Genomic DNA, 23,058 nt, shown 5'->3' with positions numbered 1-23,058 from the left:
CTCTTGCAGTGCAGTGTTTGAATATTTTTTTTGCAAAGTCTCAGACCATCAGATGATCTGAGTACATTGTGTTGAAAACTGCCCTATTGATGTATGTGTCTGACATAAAGACGAAGTCATCTGCATAGTTTTGATACTTGAATTTAAGACCTGTATTTTCTTGTTCTTCAAAAAGAAGTAAGAAATATACTTTACAACATAAGATATAGTAGAGAAATAAGAACTGATCGGGTACCATTTCAGTGAATTACATAAATAAGATCTGTGTCTGGTGTTGTCTTTCCTTATTTTTCACCTTCTTTCTTGTGGTCTGTTAGGGAGGTGTGCAAATAATTATAAAAAGCATTCATTTATCAAACAAATGTCAATACATAAAGGAGACTATACTGAGATGATGTTAAGTATTGGAAAACAATCAGTATAAAAGTGAACATGTCTTACAATGAAGTGGCAGCTCTTGATATGTAATTGTGGATTATGGTATTCCCATCTTAAATCTGTGTTTCCACAAATCATCAACATACTGATAAATTATTTTATGGTTTCCTATGTCATGAAAAAAGGTAAAGACAGTGTTTTGGCAGTCATTTAAAAATGGTTAGGCATAGGTTATCGGGGCTCCAGATTGAGATTGCGAACACATAAAAACATACATGCTGTTTTTTTTTACTGTGGAGTGTTTCAACTACTGTCATGGAATCTCAGAATATAAAAGATTGGCCTCTATGATTTATTTATTTATAATGTTATGTGCAGAAGAGACAGTTATTATAACATTCACAAATATGTGCAGTACAACATATGCCCCCGTCAGGAAGAGCACACCTACTACCTCAGTTTCAAATCATGCTGGGAATGCACATACTATGACACAGTCAGTGTGGGTCAAATAAATGCAATTATAGTTGACAGTCTGTGTATTTGCACGATGCAAGCAGACAGGGGTGTGCTTATTTGGCTACACATAGCAACTATAATCAGAAAACGGCGAGGAAACCTCAGAGGAACCATTCATATCTTTGGACTCTTTAGAACTTTTTCACTAAGAGGTTTTTCCATATTTTGTATGTAAGCCTGTATTTGTTAAGCATTGTTTCAATAATATAAGCATACAATGCATTTTCATACATAATTTTAAATGCGCTAGAATACATATATTTTTAGTTAGTGTCTTCCCTTTGAATCTTATTTATCCTGCGCTTTCGAGCAGCATGTTAATGTGTGTAACATCAGAAATATAATCATGTGGAATTTTCTTAATAGGGCCACTTGGTGCTGATAAAATCGAGAGAGGCATAAGCACGAGACAATCCGCAGTGCTTTGTACACAACAGAATTTGCATTTTGGCATGAATGGAACACCAGTGTTTTTATAGCAATGGCTTTATGTTGATTTTGAAGTCAAGAGTTTATTGCATCCTTTCCAGAGAAGCCTAATCTTTAGCATGTTTTTTTCTTTTTCTCTATCCCACTGCAAAAGATGCTCAAGAAAGCAGTGGACTTTGGTGGGGTACTGACAGGCAGAAATATTTTAGGGGATAGAGGTGGTTAAATTGATACAACTTGTACACTCTATTTTGAATTATGTCACTACCAGCAGTGGGTAATTTTAAAAAGATAGGCATCTTGTTGTATTGCCATATTTTCTAAGAAATGAAAGTGTGTTCTAAAAGCGGCAATATCAGCACTGGAGGTGGGTAATAAATAGGTTTGACATTAGATGCATTGAATTAGCAGAATTCAAACCTCTGGTAACTAGATTATTTTGGGTACTGAATACTAAATAAACTATCAAGACAATCAATGCATTCAAATAATGCCTCAGCATGATTGAGGTGAATCTTTTTTGAACAGGACAAACTTAGAAATAGGCTGCTGAAATTTTACAACTTAGCCTGTTGAATAGTAATCAAGGAAAGTTTTTCAAGGATGAATATTTGGCCAATGTGCTTGATGACATTCCTCAAAGGTCACCGGTCAGAATTACAATATAGGGGGTGCTACATATTGGAGTTCAATTATTTTGGTAGTATGTTCCTCTATACAGCCATTCATGGACAATACAATTGACAATTAAAGGAAATGTGGCTCCAGCAAGGGCTAGCAGAAAAGCCACGAGTGTGTGTCACTTGCTTACTACCTCGACAGCCATCCACTGGGGTGGGTTCATATGCCTGATTCATATATGCTAATGCCACAAGCATTACAATAGATGCAGATCCTCAAACTGAAGACTCAAGTGGAATCTCCATGACAGGTTATGGACTGCTATATAGTGAAGAATGCCTAATTACTTGAAATATGCAGCACTTTCAGGTGCTGTGTTGCAGCAACAAATATTGCATTGAACCTGTTTTATACAACAGGACGAATACTGGTTGTGCAAATTTAAGGGTGCAACTTCAGAGCACACAATCTTTCTATGTCCAAAACAGAGCATTTACTGGTTCAAAGTGCCAGACATTGTTAGCAAGATCAATGCACCTGCCTTCGCTCCTACTGTCAAACCTCTGTATCAGCTACCAACCCTAAAACTTCTGTATGGAAGGAGAGCAAACATTCCTGCTAGAAACAATAGTGACAATTTCTGTCTTACCCATGGACTTGGCCAGCAGCTGCTTTTGACATTGAAGAGAACCCCAGCCTTATGTGAATGGCCCCTCTTACAAGTCTACATTAGCACATTTATATGCTCAATTTCAGGGTCAACTGCAAGATCATCAAAAAGGAATAGATACAAAAAACCCTGTGGTTATTTTCTGTCCTCCTATATGTTACACTGCAGCCACACCATTGACATGGTAGCCGCCTTACAGCAACAAGTGCAAGAGCTAATTCAGTATAAATTAGAGAGTGCTTTACTTAACAAGCCTTGATCAATAGCCCAAGATCTTCTTATTGTTGGTGTAAGTACTTCTAAGTTTTCCGGAGACCCAAATAAATTAAAAGAGTTTTAGGACATACTAATGGTCTAGTTTGACTTCTCCCCGATTTGATTGATTGAGCTAAGATAGGATATTTCATGGAATATTTGTCTTGCGCTGTTCTGGCTTGAGCAACCACTTTGGTGTCTAGGAATAATCCTAATTTAAATGATTATTCAAATTTTGTTGTACTCTTTAATTTAATGTTTGAAAGGCCTGATAGAGAATACTTGGCAGAAAAAGCCTTGTCCGACAATACACATGAGAATATGGATGTCCTTACTTATACTACAAAGTTCTGTGAGTTGGCAGCAGAAACTAACTGGATGAAACAACCCAGATGATGGTCTTCCGTAAGGATCTGAGAAAAGAGATTAAAGATGAGTTGGTCTGTGGCAGCAGATTGACCACCCTCACCCCAACTTGTTAGTTCAGCCCTCCTAATGGAGCATTGATCACAGCAGAGAAGAGAAAAAGAGGCATAAGGCTAGGACAACTGTTGCTGGTCTAGATCTGCTTACGATCTGAGACTATCTGAGACAGTTTCAGGAACTTCAACAGCTTCCCAGGAGGAATCTGGGAATATGGGTTTTACCAAAGGACCTTTGTTAGAATCAGAATAATATTGCCAAAGGAAGGCATGCGTGTGGTTGTAATGGTAGTCTGGTCATTAGGTTTGAGAAACTCCCAATAGACCAATAAGCCCTTTAAAGAAATCCAAGACCCCATCTTCTGTGAGGAAGATTATACATGTTTAACTAGGTTCCCTCACATCAAATCTGCAAATACCAGAAATTATTCCTCTAGGATGACCATTTATATAATGAAAGAGGTCTCAATATCTTAGCTCCTATCTTAGGGGCCTCTGAGACATATATGGTTCAGGTCAAGTCTTTGTAAAGAGAAAATCAAGACCTCTGCAAGAGTAGACTGCCTGAACTAGTTTAGTCAGTAGATGCGTCAACCTTGTCCTCTGACTTGGTCACCAGTACAACGGTAGCTGTAAGCTCACTTAAAGAAACTTTATTCTTTGATCTTACATCTTCCTTGAATTATGTCATCATCCCGGGCTTGCCTCCATTGGTAAGACAAAATTTGTATATCAATTGGGCCACTCACACAATTTCTTTGTCTTCTAAGTTCTGCCAGGAAAATTGTTACTACTTTTGGGATTATATTTCTTCAGCATGTCAATCAGCTACTACTAGGACTTGTCCTTGTATAGTTGCTTCACTTTCCTTAATACCAGTGCATTACAATCAATTGAATTACATTTTTCTAAAGCCAACAGTGTTCGGTCTTCCCTAAAACAGATAATTCATTATCAAATTCCTACAGTTTCAGATGAACTTATACCTTTTGGAAGGATATATTCCTTTTCCCAGTAACAAAGAAGAGTATTAAAGCAGTACAAAGATAAGAATTTACAGATTGACTTGAATACAAGAGCAGCATCTCCAGAAAGGCATGCCATTATTGTTTGCGCAAGAGAAAACTGGAGATATGAGACCTTGTATTCACTACTGGGGCCTATATAAAGTTACTATCAAAGACCGGTATTCTTTTCCTTTGACTAAAGATATCTTAGAAGCTGTAAAAGGTGTAACAGTGTTTACAAATCTAGATCTACAAGGAGGCTATCATCTTCAGATAAAAAATAAGGTAAGTGAAACAGTCTTCCATACTCCCTTTGGCCACTTGGAATGTATCGCCCTACCCTTCTGCCTTTGTAATGCCCTTGCAGTCTTTCTTTCAAAGGCTCATGAATTCTGTGTTATCCAATGTCCTTCATCAATTTGTTGTCATCTGTCTAGATGCTATCCTGATACTGTCTAAAGACATTCAAGAACATTGAAGACATACCTCATTTTACTTTCCATACTACTACAAAACCAACTGCCCTGTCAACCTAGAAGTGTGATGTTGACAGCAAAGATATAGAATATCTGTGTTATAGAATCTCTTTGAAAGGCCTCCATGCGGATTGGAACAAAGTTTTTGCTATTCTTTACTTGCCACCTTCAACTTCTGTAAGGGAAACAAAGTATTCGGGGTCTGGCTAAGTATCAATTTGTGAAGGATTTGCACACAAGACTTGTTTAATTTTTCATATTATAAAAGAGAAGAATTTGTCTGAAGGTTTTTTTCTAGAGTTCACAGGCCGAAATAACATTTGAAAAGGCTAATAGAATAGATGTGAAAAGAGCTTCTTCGGAGTGGAGACGTCTTTTAGTGGGAGCTTGTGAAATAAGAATTGATCACTGAAATCTCCAAATTTATCAAGACATTCTTTCAGACCCCCTTTCAGAGGGACACACGGGGAGTACTGGGCCCAATTGTTGTGGTTGAAGCCTTTCACTCCTGATGTCCCGGGGCCCGACATACTGAGGATCCTGGTCAACCCGGCTAAGTACCCCTTCTGCACTTGACTCTCAGTGGTAACTGTGGATGAACAGTTAAAATTTCCCTTGGGAGGGAAGTGTAGGTACAGATGAGTGAACACAACTCATAACTCAAAGTGCACATAATACTGTCAATACATCAGTGTACAGTCAGTTGCTTATTTTAATAAGAAAAGGAAGTATTTTATTTCTAACACTACACATACAAATGTATAACAGCATTCATAAACAATTACACAATACCCCTTAGGTCGCACCTCTAGTGGTTGTAAGGCAAATACCTGTCCCACCCACTTCCTTGTAATGTGGTTGGGATTATTACCCATTCACTGGTGGCCGTATCCAGCGAATGCTCACTAGTAGGTCATACTCAAGAGTTAGCATTTGATTCTTAAGAATTAGTCAAAAGGGTCTACGTTTCTGTAGCACCTTTAGCAGTGAGTACCCCAGGACACCTCAGGCCCAGTTCAAGTCTTAACCGCTTCTGAGGCACGAAAGCAACAATTGTGCAAGACATCTCTTTGTCGTCATCACAATCTTTATTTATTTTGACAAGCTCAAATAATTCCTTCGAGCAGTTTTCAGAGAGAAGTACTTCAACTGTGTCATGATTCAATTATTTCTAGACAAAAGGTATTACATATTCATTAGATGTAGTGCTACTTCCGAACCTGGCGGCAGACAGTACATGAAATTATGAAGAAATATTTTGATCCTATTTTATTGTACTCAAAGTAAAGCCATACACAATTGTTTATTTTCAACCTCTGCCTATTCCTTCTTATCCCTAGCATACCATCTCAACCGATGTCATAGAGGATTTACCCCTTTCCATTGCGTGTCTTGTTATCATGGTCACGGTTAATGTGTTTTTCAAGATTTAGTTCAAAACAATGGCCCCTGAACATATAGATTCAACAGTGCTACCAATCAGATGGCTATTTATTCAAAACAATAAGCAAAATAATTGTTCTTTGTAAAAACAATGTAAAGCAACGCAGTGGGTGACACACACTTGACAATAGTGATCAAAAGTGCGTATCTAAAAAACACTTCTGTTATCGATTGGTAAACAGTATAAATAGGGACCACGTTTCAAGTGGATGTTTTGATCCTTGGGAAAATAATGGGATCAACATCAGGACTATAGCCATAACCAAGATTCATGAGTGCAAAAGGGATCTTTTAAGAAACTCAGGAAATAATTTAGCATGATTTTGAAATGCTTAGGGCATGGTACCTGTAGAAGGTTGCCCCTGGCCATGAAGATAACGGATTGTCCCATGCAACAAATACCCAAGGGAGAAGGAGGAGGTGCTCAGCCTGATGGAGGCGAGATGCCAAATTCCGGGAACAGGGCCGGGGGGGAGGCAACAGCATCCCAGCAGCAAGGTGGAGAATGCCCCTATTAGCAGTTTCTAGCCTCAACCACTATATACCCTCATGCTGGCTCCAAATAGAATTAAATGGATAAAATCTGGACAGGAGGAGAGGCACATTAGCAGCAGCGTCCTCCCAGCAAAGTGAAAAGTGTCACTGCAGGTAGCGTGAGGGTAGAACCATGTTTTCCAAGATGGCACATTTCTCCTTCCAGGCAATGCCACCTGCTCTGGATATTGCCAGAAAATGTATTTCTGATACTTTTCAATTGCTATGATTACCACGTGTAAGTATCACAGGAGGTATCCCACTTTTGGAAGACCTTTTACTCACCAGTAAAGATCAGTGAAAGTCTGCCATCCCCAAACTAATGATCAAACCAAATTTGTCAACTTTAGTTGAATGGAGGATAGTACTTACAATGTTTTTGTTGTGGAACTCAAAATAATTCGTTAGAATTACTGTCCCTTGCTGAGTTTGCATATAATAGTGCAACACCTCTTTTTTTGCCTTCAAGCATTTCTTCCACAAATCTTTCCAGAAATACCGCAGTTGATAGCTGTTTCCAGCAGCCTCTAGAACAATAAGAAATAGTGATGTCAAACGCACATCATTCAACTAAAGCATAAACAGAAGTCTGATTTGCACAGAAACCAAAACCTGATATCCAGGTCGGAGATAATGTTTTGTTAGCTTCCAGATTTTAGCTTGCCAGACAAATGCCAACACCTCCAGGGGAACAATATTGGGGACCTTTTACCATTACTAAACAAATTAATCCAATTTTCCTTTGTCTACAAATACCTTCATTATCGAAACTGCCTCTGGCGTTTCATTTTGGAGTATTATTAAGTACTTTCACCTGTTGTACTGTTTAGCGTGCTTACAGTCCTCTATCAAGTGGCCTCAAAACATCTAACATCGGACTAAAATTGGGAAATTAATATACAATGTATACAAAAAGAATGGACTGTATCCGTTTTGCACTATTAACAGGAAATTGACATTTTGGGGCCGAATCACAAAGGCAAGTAAGAGTATGTAAAAGAGTACTCCTGCAGTACTACTTACAGTATTCATTAAAGCTTTTGCAAGTCAACCCCATTGTAAAATACCTCCTGACAGATCTCTTCTAATCAGCCTAGCTTTGAAACACCTCAACTTTAGCAAGTGATTCCTTGACCCACTCTATCTCAATACCATCTGCAAGTTCCAAGCCTCCAAAGCACTCTTTCTGGCCTCATAAGTACCTCGCCATATTTACGAACCATTAATCATTAACTTCACTAATTAGTTCCCATTGTGACATACACCAGGCACTCAATATCTTTTCTTGGCTGCTGACTTCTCATGGCACTGTTTATAATGTATCTGTTGCATCAAAAACAATAAAATGTTATTTAAAAAAGGTGGTGTCATATTTAAAATATTGTTATTCCCTGTTAAATGCTGCAGTGTTTTATTTGCATTCCCATTGGACGTATATATTCCATTTATTCTATTGAAACTGATATTTTCATAAATGAGTGTGTTTACAATTTCGTCATATGCCAACCCAGAAAAGGGAAACACCAGTTTCTCAGTTACACTATTGCAGACACACTCACAAGCAGACTCCTACAGATGCACATTCAGTGTCAGTTCCCACTTACGGCCAGATGTACATAGGTTTGGTTTTGTGATTACCAAATAGCGAATTTTAGCGATTCGCTATTTGGTCATCGCAAACACCCTTGTACCAATGCATTTAACACATTGTTCAAGGTGCATTTAGCCGCAAATAGACCTACCTCATCAATATTCATGCGGTAGGTCTCACTTTGCAACCCATAGGGAATCGCTAAAATCAGAGGGGTGGTGGCCCGCTGGGGTCAGCAGACCACCATGTCCGTGAATGCTTGTCAATAATGCATTTTTTTAAATGCAGCCCATTTTCTTTAAAGGAAAATGGGATGCATTTCAAAAATAAAAATGAAAAGTTTTCTTTCCATTTTTTAAGAGTAAGCAGTGGTCTGTGGTACCACTGTCTGCTCTTAAAAAATGTTTTCACCAACATTCACAAAGCCATTTGCGAATGGGTTATCACCAACTCAGAGTTGGTGGTAAAATGCTAATGTTTTGCGACCGCATTTCAGTCGCAAAACATTCGCACATATCACTGCAAGTAGGTATTAGGAAGGGATGCCCTAAACATGCCCCTTCCTAATACCGAATTGCAAACCCCATTTGCGATTCGGTAATAGGTTACCGGATAGCAAATAGGGCCTTTGTACATTTATAAATGCTTTTTTCCTGGTCTCAAACAGCCCGCTTCTGAGAATCTGAGAACTTTGTACATCTGGCCCTTAGTTACTTACTCTGCAGAGTATGAGTTCGCCTCTGGTTGCCGGAAGTCTCATGCAAAGCATTGCAGTGCAAATGGAACAATTTGGGAGTACAACTTTTCGTCTTCAGAAATTGAATTTTCTACTAGTGGATGGAACTATAAGCGCAGGGGCAAATGTATGGTGTCTGATGCCTCTGAACTAAATTACTAAGCAGCCCTGAAGAATGATAATATCACAAGCAATACAAGATGGATGTTTGTTCTTACCACTCTGTTGCTCAACTCTTGTCCTAGTTTGGATATCTTGTTTCTACTCTGACTCATTTGGGTACATGGCCTGGCCTCCTAATGGCATGTTCTGTATATCTTCTTGGACTTTATTTCTACACAATAACTGCTAATGCCTTCTTCTGATGCGCTTCGAATTTCTGCTCTATTCTGACTGCTGGCTGTTTCTGACTTTGTATTGACCCTGACTTGCCTGATCTCCCTGTCCTGGAACTTTCTTGGACCAATTATTCTTCCCGGCAGGCATTAACATTTAACTCTACGAGCTGAAGACTTGCTTCTTGAATTGTAACTTTGTACTTGTACTTCACCCAAGGACTTAGGGATGAAGATGAAAAACCTCCGTTTTTTTTTGCTGTACTAAAAGTAGGAAGATAACGCCTCCCACACAGTCAGTGATAGCATAGGTTGGCCAAGTTGATGCAGGCTCAACACTAGCAGTCCTAAAATGCTTTCCGTAAGTCACAGATCCTCAGATCCCACAAGACCTTCTTCAGTAACATCTGACCAAGTTGACTGCAAGGTTCCTATTGTTCCAGAGGTTTATTAGTTTGGGATGAGCCAAAAAGGCTACAACCATCTGGGCCTTGGTCTTTGCCCTCCTAGCCATGGACTTGCTCCTTTCGCTACAAAGGGCCTTACAACTTTCACTTCTTACAGGACATGTCAGAGCTGCAGGGGTTTCCCTTTTCTTAGGCTCGTCCTGGGCTTACAGGGGCAAACACAAAGTGCTATCAATGTAAACATGTCAGTTGATGTACAGTCTCTTCTAGGGTAAGACATTGGCAGGAACACTGGGCCAATCGAAGCTAAACTTTCTTCAGTATCCAAACACTCTTCCAATAAGGACAGTGATCAAGGGTTTCGGCTTAGATTCTTCTGGGATACAAAGAGGCTGATACCAACTGGTCAATTGGTGGCATGGCTAGAAATACATGTGTAGTCTGTAGGTTAGCCTGACATCTACCAGGTCCTTGTTCCCCAGGTAACACCATTCACTTTGCATCTGGAATCCCAAATGTGCCCTTCATATGAAAAAGGCCACAGTACAAAGTGGGACGTAGCATGTAATCACCAGAGTTACCAGAGACTGCAAGGGTTTTACAGGTGAGGTAAGAAAGGCTGCCTCGCCACCAAACTACAGCTAAATGTGTTCCTGCACTGGAGCCAAATGTAATACCCTCTCTCCCTGTGTAGCCTGGAGTGAATTAGCCATATCATCCAGCACTTGGTGGGCGACAGCAACAGTGCATTTGAGGTGCACCATGCATTGCTTTATTAAATGATGTGGGTCATTGTTTATTACATTTTGTTGCCCTTACAGTACTTCTGTAGCCCGTATGGTACTTCCTTTATAGTGTTAAACAAATCTGTTCCCAACGAAATTCCAAAGCAAGGCTATATGGTAGGGCAATATGTGTAAAAATTATTTGGACATACCAAAGTTTGGAGTCAAGCTCTAGCAGATGGTAACCATACTTGAGGACTAGGTTTTGGAAAGAAATGGGCATCAGTGAGGTAATTGATGACACCATTCACCGCCAGTGATATTCTTTTGCCTCTCCATAATCTTGCCTCTCTAACACGGACTCACTAGTTACTCTTTGAGCACCTCTTTATACCTGATCCTGGGAAGTCAAGGGCAATATATTTATATGTAAGGACCTCAAAGACTCTTACTTCACAGAGCTTCAAAAACCAGAAAGTCCAAGTCATAGCATATGGCATCGCACCTCGAACACCCATGGACAACATTATTCCCGGGGTGAACAGGAGGCAATTACCATTCAGTGAGTTTTATGTACTTTCTTTACTACCTAGTTAGCTACTCTTTCAGAGTGGTAACAAATTCCTGGTCAAATAAAAACCAATACCCATGACAAGTGAGTGACAGAGGTATGTGAGAGAAGCTTGACAGATCTCCATGTCAAGTTTGATTATGCTATACCCAAACTGATCACACTTGGTGACTCGTGGCAGTCACCAAGAATGATTATTGTATACTCTTGGAGGTAAAATAAATGTAAATTATTCGTAGAGGTCTGTGCTGCTGCAAAATAGCTATCATACCTCAATGTGTCTCCTAAATGTTCATTGCCTGAAACAGGGACAGTCCTTTAGGTTGGCAAACCGGCTGTACTATCTCCAGTTAGCACACACACTGTGGACATAGCTCACAAGGAACGTTGGGATAGGTAAAGACAAAGACCAGGGGAAGAGAAGTGTTTTCCCTGGGTTAAAGGCCTGAAAGTACCTTGCTTGTAATGCCAGGCAGAATGACAGCTAAAAGGACTCACCCTCATTTGCAATGTAGAGTGATGCTCACAACCATGGCAGAGAATCACCAGTACAACCCTATGCTTTTGCCAGAACAGTAAGTTCATGAGGATTCTCAAAATGTCTTTGCATACTTCATGAAAGATATCAGAACAAGGAAAATGGAGTGGCTACTTTCTGTATTCTTTAACTATTTCCCAATTAATGATCAGTTGTTTCTAGCTACAGTCATGTATCGCTGCTGTGTAAGCTTAGACAATCCTAGAACAGACTGATAGACCTATCTGCAATGCAGGAGAGTCAGAGAAAATGAAAGGGGCCCATGAGCAACAGGACAAAGGTCCCAAACAGTCAAAAATATGAGAACACCATCTTGGTACAAAACCAAAAGAGAAACTGAGACCCCACTGTGAGACCACTTAAATTAACAGAACACTGTCACTAATGACACTGACCCTTCTACAAGACGATACTTTATGTGCTAAAAAGGCAAGTTAAGAAGGTGGAATATGCAATGTCATTGTCATTACGCTCCCATGAGATGGATATTCATCTGTCAGCAAGCCCATAACATTTTCCACTTCTGCGTCTATGACATATCAGAAATCCTCCGTCACAAGGCTCTCAAATGTGGGTGTAACCACAAATTATATTTTGTGGATATTTTGAAAATCTGGCAAAGGTCCGGCTCTCCTACACATATGTTATAGATTGTTGCTCTACCAAAATCTATGAAGGGCCTGTTTTTCAATATCCTCTCCTGAAGAATAAACTGCTTAAGATATAACCTGCGACCCCCTGCAGCCACACTCTTCCACTTTCACCAATGAGCCTTAAAATAGATTTGTTTGAAGGTGGATTCTGATTACCAATCGGCCATGCACATAATATCTTGCAGGCTTGATCCAAATGAGAAGGATTTGGAAACCATAACTCAGTGTGCTCTAGAGATGGAGCTATAAACGCTTGCTTGTGATAAAATCCGACTAATCTATCTAACGAGGGCACTGAGCTGGGACTTTAAGGAAGAACTTTAAGTATGGCACAAAGAAATGAAAAGCAAGCCGGAAGGGAATTATCTGATTCCTTGTGACATTCTTATAAGAGGGTAGACAATTTACAACACAGAATTTGGTATTTGTGGGAAAAGATGGGTAGGAAAATTGCCTTGAATTACTTTTATTCTTTGGGACATAATAAACGTGGCAACATAAAGTATGAAGTACCTGCTTGTCACATCCAAGGCTTTTCTATCCGAAAATCTGATAACAGTGTAATTTATTGGACTAGCTAGGGTTGCTACCACTGGCCTTTGTCCTTATGAAGACCCCAGTAAAATCAGTATAAGGGATCAACATGTCGATGATTTACAATATTGTCAGCCATTGAACTATTTTTCTGAAAAAGCATACTTCATGAGGTCTGTATTACTGGCAATGTACTACTAGTCAACAGTAATTCTCCCTTTGAAAATATTATATGTGTAGCATTATTCACATTTGTCGCACCTAACTTGCACTGTGCCGTTCCTTTGAGCACCATTGTGGAGATTTGTGGTTTTATTTTATTTTGAAGTAAAGAAATCTAGAATTGAACATACAACTGTGTCAGTAAGGGATCCCTCAAAAGAAAGTTTGTGCCAAAGGAGTTTAGGCTACAAGCTGTCTCTGGGGGAACTACTTATTCGTGTTGTGAATTTACTTCCCAGATTTCCAAGGAGGCCCCATGTTTGTTTATAGTTGACTGCACATAGGCAGCAGATGGGATTTAATACGAGGGATGTCAATGTATGACTTCCTCTGGATCAAAGGTGTTGTGAAGAAGATCTGATTAAATAAGGGTTATGTTAGAATGGTCCTCCCAACCATCCTACTCCAATGTAATGCATTTTGGTAGAGACCACCATAGGCTTTCAAGATTCCCTTCTGAGATTGCAGTCGCCCTTGTCTAAATCATGTCCTTCTGATTCATTAGAGTATACATCATCAGCATCATTATTGGGTGTGTTTCTGGGTAGAGAATCCAGATTAGCCATTTTTAGGTTGTCTGAGGCTACTTTAGAACTCTTCTTTGACGTAGGATTAACATCTCTCCCCCAAAGGAGGGGCCTCAGTTTTAGGGGGCGGAAAGCAGGGGTAGCAGGCACTAGCAAAAGTGAAAAGAAGGTCTTCAATTGTTGATCCTAAAACCCGAGGAGGAAGACCCAGACCTGTTTACGTAGTTTTGAACAGACTGATCTAGAATTGATCTGTCTCTTCTAAATACATACTATTTAACTCTATATAGAGTAAGACCAATTGAATTACGGGGGGTTATCCTAGAACATCTTCTCTGAATGGGAGAGATTATGGAAGTGTCAGTTAAAGTCCCTGTCACTAAAACAACCCCCTCAAGTATATAGGGTATTTGCTACTGCCCACCAGTAGATGTGATATAGGACGGGTGGGAAATGTCAGTGTGTGTGATGTGGTTTCAAGATGGAAAATAAATATAAGTCTGTATGTCTCTGTGTTCCAAGAACGCAATTTAATCATTTCACCTGGCACTCTCTAAAGAGTTGGGTGTCAATTGCTCCCCGAAAATAAAGTGTTAATTTGGAAAACTTCAAGGCGCCTCCTCCATACCTCCTAAGGGATTGATTTATCAAAGAGAAGGCAGTGAGGCGCTTTTGATGAAGAGTAATGGGTGTATTGGTGGGTGGGCAGAGACAGAGTTAGGAGGCCTAACAAGTGCCCGATGGACAGGCTGATGCGGGCCAGCAGAATGCATCCCAGACTGACTCACTCTAGAAGAAATGTGAAGGATGGATTTGTTTGTGGATGAAGGTGGAGATAGAAAGCCTTACTAAGGCTCGATGTTCAAGGTTAGGCAGGATCACCCAGCAGGGTACAGCTTTGTACAAATCAAAGGAGGTAAAATGGTGCCCCTACACTAGACGAGGGGTTGGTGCGGAGCCTGAAAGGAGAGCACGAAATGCACTTGGCACCACCAGAACCTAAGGGATAACAATTTAGTGAGGTATGGGAATCACAATACTTTAACAAGATTTTGAAAATAAAAAAAGGGGCTAATTATCAAGGCTGCTCCAAACAGCAAGAGGAGGTTCTACAAAGTCAAGAGTGTTTATCTCTTATACTGAATTGTGTTAGGAGGATGGTCTTCTTTTTTTCCCTCAAAAACCTAGGGATTTTGTAGTTCTTATACGTTATTTTGGATTTCTATTTTCTCACTGAGGGTGTTGTTAATAAAAAGCATGGACAACGCATAATTTGAAGTATACGGTCCTGCCACTGAATTTGCAGTGCTCCCTAAAACCATTGCATAGTTTTTCCCATCCGAAAGTGAACTGATACATTGTCCTGGTTCACTCACTAATTACTAGTTTTCAATAAAATAGATCCATACTGATTGTGCAGTCGTTTAACGCAAATTGTTAAAATATGTACATAGGAGCTCATGGATCACTATGATGATGCAGTCTTCTTATTTTGTATCCAAGTACATACCTTGCAAATATTTTTACTCCCGGGATACTGGACACTTATGTGGGAAAAGTATGCTAAATTAAACTCACATACAAAGTGGTGACAAAGGGGGAAGGTGTAAATTTTAAGGTGTCGTCAAAGTGCTGATTTTCAAGCGGGAACTCACTTACAAAGAACTTTGCATAGTTTGTGGAGCTCCACACCTTCCCAGATAAAACCACTAGTTCAGGTAGATTCTCTTTAAAGGCAGAGTTTAAGGGCATTACAAAATTCTAGTCAAAAGTATTTTAATGCCATGTCTCCTTGGGTCGCGCCCACTTAGGAAAACAACCACGTTTGGTCCCACTTAATGAAGAATGCCTTAATTTACAGTGGGTACTATTTAAAATAATTTCAGGTTTAACATTCGTTTACAAAACTACATCATTCAGACGTTTCGAGTATCTCAGATAACACTGCTTTACGAAATGCACATCTTCCGATCCCAATACAGGCGCCGAAGACATTTTCCGTATTAAGAGGGCCGACTCTTCGTCAGGCTAAGAAAGGCTGGTTACCAGGAGCAGAGAGGACCGGGCCGGCCACATTCATGAAAGCGGCGTCTATATTTAAACCTGCGTTTTTCGCTGGTAAAATAGACTCGAAATCACAGCCCACGTTATCGACGCAGTCTGAAAAATATATCAAATTGATTTAACATATGTTATGGTGAATAACGAAATAATGTATCTACTCTCCTTTAAAGCATTATTGCCATTTCCTTGACGGCGAGTACAAAATCTGTTGACACCTGTGTGGTATTTTTACACCGTACAGGTTAAAGTTTCTTGTTAATCTTCTCTTCTATTTTGCAAAACGGAAGCCGCAGCCACTCTATAATGGCGCCGCCTTAACGTCGGAGACGCGCACAGACAGCGTCCCGCTTTCTCTGGAACGACCCGGAGCCTCCGGCGCAAGCACACTGCCGCTGCCAGAGTAGAAGAGTCCCAGGGCGAATGCACGGGCTCGGGAGGGCGCTGCTAGGCCTCGGAGTGCTGGTGGCCTCTTGTCGAGGCGCTCGCCAGTGTACTCCACTCGCCAGGGCCGCGGGGCACCTCGCAGGCACAAAGGGAGTGCGCAGACATTCCTTAACTTCCTGCCCCAGAGTACCAACCGCCGTCTGGGGTGCCCTCTGCCCTGCGCCTGCGCGTTGGAAGTCAAGGACTCCCACCATGGAGAAAGCAGCTGGTGCTTTAAAGTACTTGAGGTAATTTAGGATATAACCCTGCCCAGCCTGCTGTCGTGCAAATGCTAAAAAAGCCCATAAACTAGGACCATTCTGCTGCTTTGTTAGATTCATGTATTGGTTTCGATCTTATCTGAAAAAAGACAGACAACAGATAGGGGACAATACACAGGTATGCATAGCTGCCAGGGTTTCAGATTGCCATGTGTGACAGTTTCATAATTTCAGGATAGTTATGAGTGACATGTCAACAGTATTAGTGACATTTTCGCGCAAGCAAAATCAAGCAATAAAGACCATGGAAACATATAAATATCAGAAATTACACCCGTTTGAGCAATGAGAAGCCATAAGAAAATTGTAAAACTAGTGTAAAGCACTAACCTAGTGCCCTTGTCACCTCGGGTGTATTGCGATACCCCACACTTTCTCTTCATTCCTCCAGGGAGAGCTAACCTCCTGGGGTCAGCACATCGTTATTTCATTAATGGTCATTGGGGTGGAGGCTTGTGTGGGGTCCTCTTCCCGAGAACCAGATCTCCCTTGGGTGCCCCCATCTACCTGAGGACCAGTGCATGGACCATGCCGCCCCGGAACGTGATGCTGAGGAGGGTTGGTGCAGAGGAAACTGTCCCATGGTCCTTGTGCCCTAGGACGCAACAAGAGCCAGGGAGAAGTGGAGGGTCAGCGGTGTGCTCACCTGCCACCCAAGCCCATGTGTGGGGCTGGCAGGCGCACCCCACTCTGCATCTTCCCACCTGCTGTCCACATGGCAGGTGGAACATGGCATTTACTCATGCCTGCTGAAAGCAGTGCCACATGTGGTACCATGGTTTGAGCAGGTGGTGCTTTTTTGTGCTCTAATTAGGCAGGTTGTGGTTTTGTCTCTAGGTCTTCAAGTCTCTGTGGTTCGCTTGGTTTGGATATGAGTTTCTGTGAAGTGTGATACATATTTCTCGTAATATATTGAGAATCCTATACCTCCCTTTGTACACCAGTGCCACCTTGTGCCTTTGATAAACAGTACTCTGGGCTTAGCTAGCAAAGTGAGAAACTGGAACTACATAGTTTTAGCGCACCTCAGGACACTGTTCTATTGAATGACAATCTCAGACATTGTGGTAATGTGGGAGAATGACTAAAAATGTGTTATTCTAACGTGAGATGCATGGCACTTAGCAGGGCTGGGTATGTATGAGTAAGTGAAGTAATACTTAAGTAATATGTTAGTAAATTGGTCTCAAAACATCCAAATACGAATATTCATATACAAGTAGTACAAACAGAAAGGACTGCCCTTTTAATAGTTTTACTAATAGGGAGGTGGACAATTTGAGGCTAGTTCAGAGACTTCCACAAGTATATAAAATAGTATTACTTAACGTACTCCTAAATGCTCGTGTCACATTTAATTATATTTAAGTATTCAAGTTAAATGCATATTCACATTTTTCTTAAAGTATTAGCTAATTAACAACGTAACTGATCCTTATCAACAGGATGAGAAGCATTGACATCACCGTCCACATTATTTGGGTTAGGCTTCAGACGTTCCCCTGAGAGCACATAACCTAAATATTTAATCTCATCACACAAAATATAAAGTTGTCCTCCCTAATATTACATTTGTTGGCTTGTAGGATGGATAGAACTTCCTCCTCAGTACTGTTATGTAGGATGGATAGAACTTTCTCCTCAGTACTGTCATGTGTCTCTTTTATATCAGCATAAACCAAGATATAATCTTGAAGATGACTGCATGTGATAACATTTTCAAACAACCTAATCATGATCTTCTGAAAAACAGGCATGGTTAAAGCTAAACAAAATGACAGTGGCAAAACTGAAATGTACCATCAGGTGCAACAAGAGCTGTGAGACTACGTAACTGTTCATCTAGAATCACCTGATGATGGGCCACATGAAGATCCAGTTTATAGAACCATTTGGACTGACCTACAGCGGTGATCAAACGTTTAGTATGTGGTAAAAGAAAATTGCTGACCCGGGCGGCATTGTTAAGGAATCTAAGATAAATACACAAATTGAATTCACTAGATTTCTTCTTGGCTAAAACTATAGATGAAAGCCATAAAGTGGCATCTGCAGGTTCAATAATGCCATAATTTTGCATTTTTAAAAAAAATTGTGTCAAATTCACTTCTTATGCTATGTGACATATTAGGGAGCTTATGCTTGATGGGGAGAACACCCTCTGTGACTTAAATTGTGTGCACAATTTGTTTTTTATCGGACACACTTTGCTGTGAAATACCTCTTTACAATTTTCTTTCCAGATATGATCCATGCTACAGCTGCCCAATGAAACCGGACACCTCTGACCATGTCTAATGCTCATATCAAAACCTGCTTGGTGCCACCATCCTATGACTTTTATGCCTTTGTGAGCCACATATATACTTTTCCTTTGATAGTTTTACTCTTAAAACAGATACCCACCAAAGCATACCAAACCAGATCTATTCTGCTACTTTCAAAGACAGTGGTGATGAGATCTGGAGGTAACAGTCATTTACCGGACCAACATTCTTTGTATTTTTCAAAGGAAATTATGATTATGCTTGCACCGGAATCAAAAAGAAGAGGAAGTGAAATACCATCAATCTTTATGAAAGTATGAGGGCCACAATACCCTTCCTCATTATGCACACTACCTATCTCCACACTGTCCACTGAAAGTACAAGTTCTTTCACTTTTTTATCAGCATCCTCCAAATCATTGCTCACATTCTTTTCCTCAATGCTGTTTATAGATATTTGTTTACCACCTCTGCAAGTGTTGCCAAAGTGTCCCACTTTATTACATTTCCAGCATTCTTGTGCAGTTGCTGGGCAGTTTCTGAAATTCAGCTGATGCACTATAACACATAGGGTTAGTTGAGGGACAAATCACACCTCTCCCTCTACTGAAACTACCAACAGAGGATAGTGATTCAGTTTGAAAAATTGACTGAGCTTTACTCTGAGAACTGATATTTGCAACACAAACATAAGACTTGTCTGTTTCTAACTGTTTTGCATCTTGTTGAAAACACTAAGTGCTCTTTGCTATGTCTATTGCTTCATCAAGTGACATTTTCTTTAAGCTAAAAGTTTCTGATATATCATCTTTTATTAACATTTAGACACATTTTGCCCTTTAATCAATTGAGAAGTGAATCGTTCAATTTCACAGTAAGCTGCCAGCATTTTAGGAGCTGTGACACATTAATTAATAGATTCATTAGATCCTTGAATGTGTGTGAATAATTTGTGACCATGAACTACGGGTTCACTTTTCACTCCAAATATACTTCATTTTTCACCACAGTCTGAAACTCATCGAGAACCTCATCTTCCTTACAGACGTACCCTGGTCAATGATCAAACACATGCTGACACTCCACTCCTAGATAATAATAGAGTAGATTTCGTTTTCGATCCACTTTAAACTTTAGCTCATCAATAGCACCCAGATAAGCATTAAATGATCTGTGGACACCACTTCAGAGGGAGATCCCCTTGGCTCTTGGAGAAAATAATTTGGCGGTTTAACCGCTGACATTGTGATAATAAATACTTGTAAATACAGACAGAAAACGAAAAGGGAGAATAACATTAAAAAAATAAGTAAATAAACAATAGTGCAAATGTCCTATCATGGCGTTGTACGTTTAGACCCCCTCTTTGTTTGTTCTGCCAGTTGCCTTTGACACTGTGACGAACAGCTCTGCACTTTGCTTATAGTGTGCCAATCGCTGTTGACACAGGTAATGCTTTGCTCCCTTTGAATAGAAGCATGCCAGTCGCTGCTGACATAAAACAAATCAGTAGGTGAAGATGGTTCGAAATAATGATCGGTGAAACAGTGGGGGCAGTCTAGCTCTGGCAGGAAGCAACTCCAGCATTGAAGGAATACCCTACCTTCGAGAGCCACAACCAGTAGAAAGACCGTATTTCCAATTTAATGTTGGTTGCACCAGGCTGTCACCCAGAGCAGGTGAGTGAAAGAGAGCGCTTAATCCACATCACTGACTCTTGGAATGGAAAGACACTGCACACACATGCACTAGACGCTAAAATCATCCTCATGAAAGAAGGGATCATTGTGTATGTCGAAGCTGCGCACTTGAACGTTGACAGAATCCTTCTGGCGGGCTGTTCCGAAGTAACAGATTTCTCCGATAAATTTTTTATCATTAAGTCCACTAATTCAAAGCGGCTTCAAAGTCAACATCATGCACAAATAAAAAGTTCCAAAAAGACATTTTAAATCCTAAAGATAAATGAAGGCTTTGAGACTTCCAAACATGATCATGGGCCCTTAAGTAAATCACACAACAGTACTTTATAGTGAAGCAGTGTATCCAGGACATCAACTTGTAGAAACTGATGTCCATCCAAAGTAGATTAAATAAACAGTGTTTATTTAACAAAAGAGTGGAGCTGCAATTGCACGTTTAAAGAGCCCAGGAGATCAACTCCATCTGATCACATTCAAGGGTACGCTACACATAAACAATGTCTAATAGAACATTATAGAAACCAGTAGAAAAACACATACTGCTACATCACAGACACAAGTAAAAGAAATACAAATCCCGCACCCCTTAGGTATTTAATCTGTGACTGAAGCAATGCTTAATTTGAGTTGGTGGTTGTTGGTGGGGCCCACCGTACATCCTTTTTTTTTTTTTTTTGGGGGGGGGGACAGACACATTTTTGATCAAGGAGGGTAAAAAGCAGCAGAGATGGAAAGAAGGTGGAAGAGAAAGTTGGAAAAACAGTGGCAAAGGGAGTAAGTAGAGATGGAAAAGAACCTATGAGGGTTCAATACCACGGGAAGGAGAGTATCTTTGTGGATGAAAAAAACCTGAGGTGAAAAAAAGACTCAGTTGTCTTAGTATTCATCCACCCTCACATTCAGCAGGGGCACCAACAGGCTTTTTTAGAAAAATGTGGGTCCTGGTACTTATTCTTTTACAAATTAAGCACAGGACAGAAGGCTTTGAGTTCACTATCATAGGTAATGAGCGATAGCATGTGAATGCTCTTGTGTATGCAGGCGCTCCATATTTTGTTTGTTCTGTTTAACATCATAATTTGTGTAAAACCTTATAGCTTTTGGAGCCACTCAACCTATCAATTGGCTCATGTTTCCCAAAACTTATAAAATTATTCAGGCGTTGGCAGGAACATTTTCTGTGGTCATTTTCTGAATCAGGTTCATGAGTAATGGGTGAGTGACGAAAGCTTCAAAAGTGACCCCTGGTGGGGCCTGAAAATCAGCTACATTTGAGAATAATAGCAAGAGTGTCAAAACGGGAATGCAATTCAATATAGTGTGAATTCAATACCAAAAAATTCACATTACCTTGATATTTCGATTTTTGCAGTTTTTAATGAAAAATCAGTTTAATCTTAATTCGCCGCATAAATTGTTTTGCAGTCCTGATATTCTTTTTGTCCAATGTAAGAGAAAATGGAAGGGAGTCCCTGAGTTTGTTTATAACACAGTGGGCTACATTCACAAAGGTAAGTTTACATGTGTTGATTTCCTTACATGTAACTTTTCTACGACCCCTAAAAGTAAGTATGTGCTTTATTGCTACTCATCATTTCTGAGTTTTAAGTTAATCCTAGGTGCAGACTCACGTTTTCACCCCACAGAACAGGACTTATGAGTGTAAAGTTACCACTTCTAACTTTTCCTACATAGGCGCTGGTCTCTGCCGCTGAGGCACAGATCATCCTACGATAAAATATAGTAAATTTTAAAAGTTTATTAAACTTAAACATATATACAATTGTATCAATGTTTTGACAATCTAGATAATAATAACATTAAATGTTACAGCACTTTAATTTTAAATGTGCATTAAATAATGAATTCAATTTATATATACTTAATTTACAAGTCTTATCCCTAAAGACTAGATTAAAAAACCCACCCACATTACAAATTGTATTTATTTAATATTTGAAAATGCTTGACGCTGCACTGGCTCCAAGGCTGATCTGGAGTACATTTACAACTGTCCTGGGACCTTTTTGGCTGAAGCAACTTCTCAAGTGCAGTTTGTGAATAGCAATTGTCTTACTCTCACGTGGGTAGGTAATTTGTTTTTGCATGCCCCACTTTAAACCCCCTCCCATTTCTTGCCGCTCTAACGTGGAAAAATTTACACTTTATAACATCCCCACGGTTCCCACCTTAACTTTTTGTCCAGTGGATGAATCTTCACGATACTCTGCAGGTCCGAAGTATCTATTTGAGTTAGTACATTGCCAGCTTTCATGTGCATGCATCCACAGGGTTAAAAGCTTTAGGCAAATCAAAAAATGGCTTTTCAACATAAAAGTGCAACTGAACCTTAACTAAGGATTGACAAATGTTTATACTTAAAAAGAAAAAAAAACAGTTAAAAAGTGAGTTATAGTTATGCCTCAGATGCTCAAAACCACATAAATTCACCAGTTAGGTTTCCAAACACTTACACACATGCAATAATTTGTGGCATCTTCCATGTTGGTCACCTTTTATCTGTTTTTGTGTGTCTGTGGCATTGGTAAATAGATGTTTTATGCATGGTGGATGCTGTGAGTTAAAGCATGTGCTGTGTACGTTCATAACCATAAATTGTGGATTCAATTGGTTTTAAGAATTTAAACTAGAACTGTAACTCAGGTTTTACAGTTGGTTTTTTCAGTATATTGCTGTTGTATTTTCTTTTATATAACATAGTTAATT

At 39.9% G+C, this 23,058-nt stretch overlaps 1 protein-coding gene across 1 annotated transcript in view; it reads left to right on the top strand.

Moving 5' to 3' along the window:
- Positions 1-15,987: 15,987 nt before the first annotated feature.
- NAXE (NAD(P)HX epimerase) overlaps positions 15,988-23,058 on the top strand; it is a 41,810-nt gene continuing 34,739 nt past the window's right edge. The window contains exon 1 of the mRNA XM_069218031.1: positions 15,988-16,328. Coding sequence (XP_069074132.1) covers positions 16,078-16,328 — 251 coding nt within the window. The 5' untranslated portion in view covers positions 15,988-16,077. The remainder of the gene's footprint in view (positions 16,329-23,058) is intronic.

The sequence above is a fragment of the Pleurodeles waltl genome, chromosome 12 (genome assembly GCF_031143425.1).
Source record: "Pleurodeles waltl isolate 20211129_DDA chromosome 12, aPleWal1.hap1.20221129, whole genome shotgun sequence".
In the NCBI taxonomy this organism is placed as follows: Eukaryota; Metazoa; Chordata; class Amphibia; order Caudata; family Salamandridae; genus Pleurodeles; species Pleurodeles waltl.
Note: the sequence above shows the minus strand (reverse complement) of the source record. Positions and strands in the feature narration are given on the sequence as shown.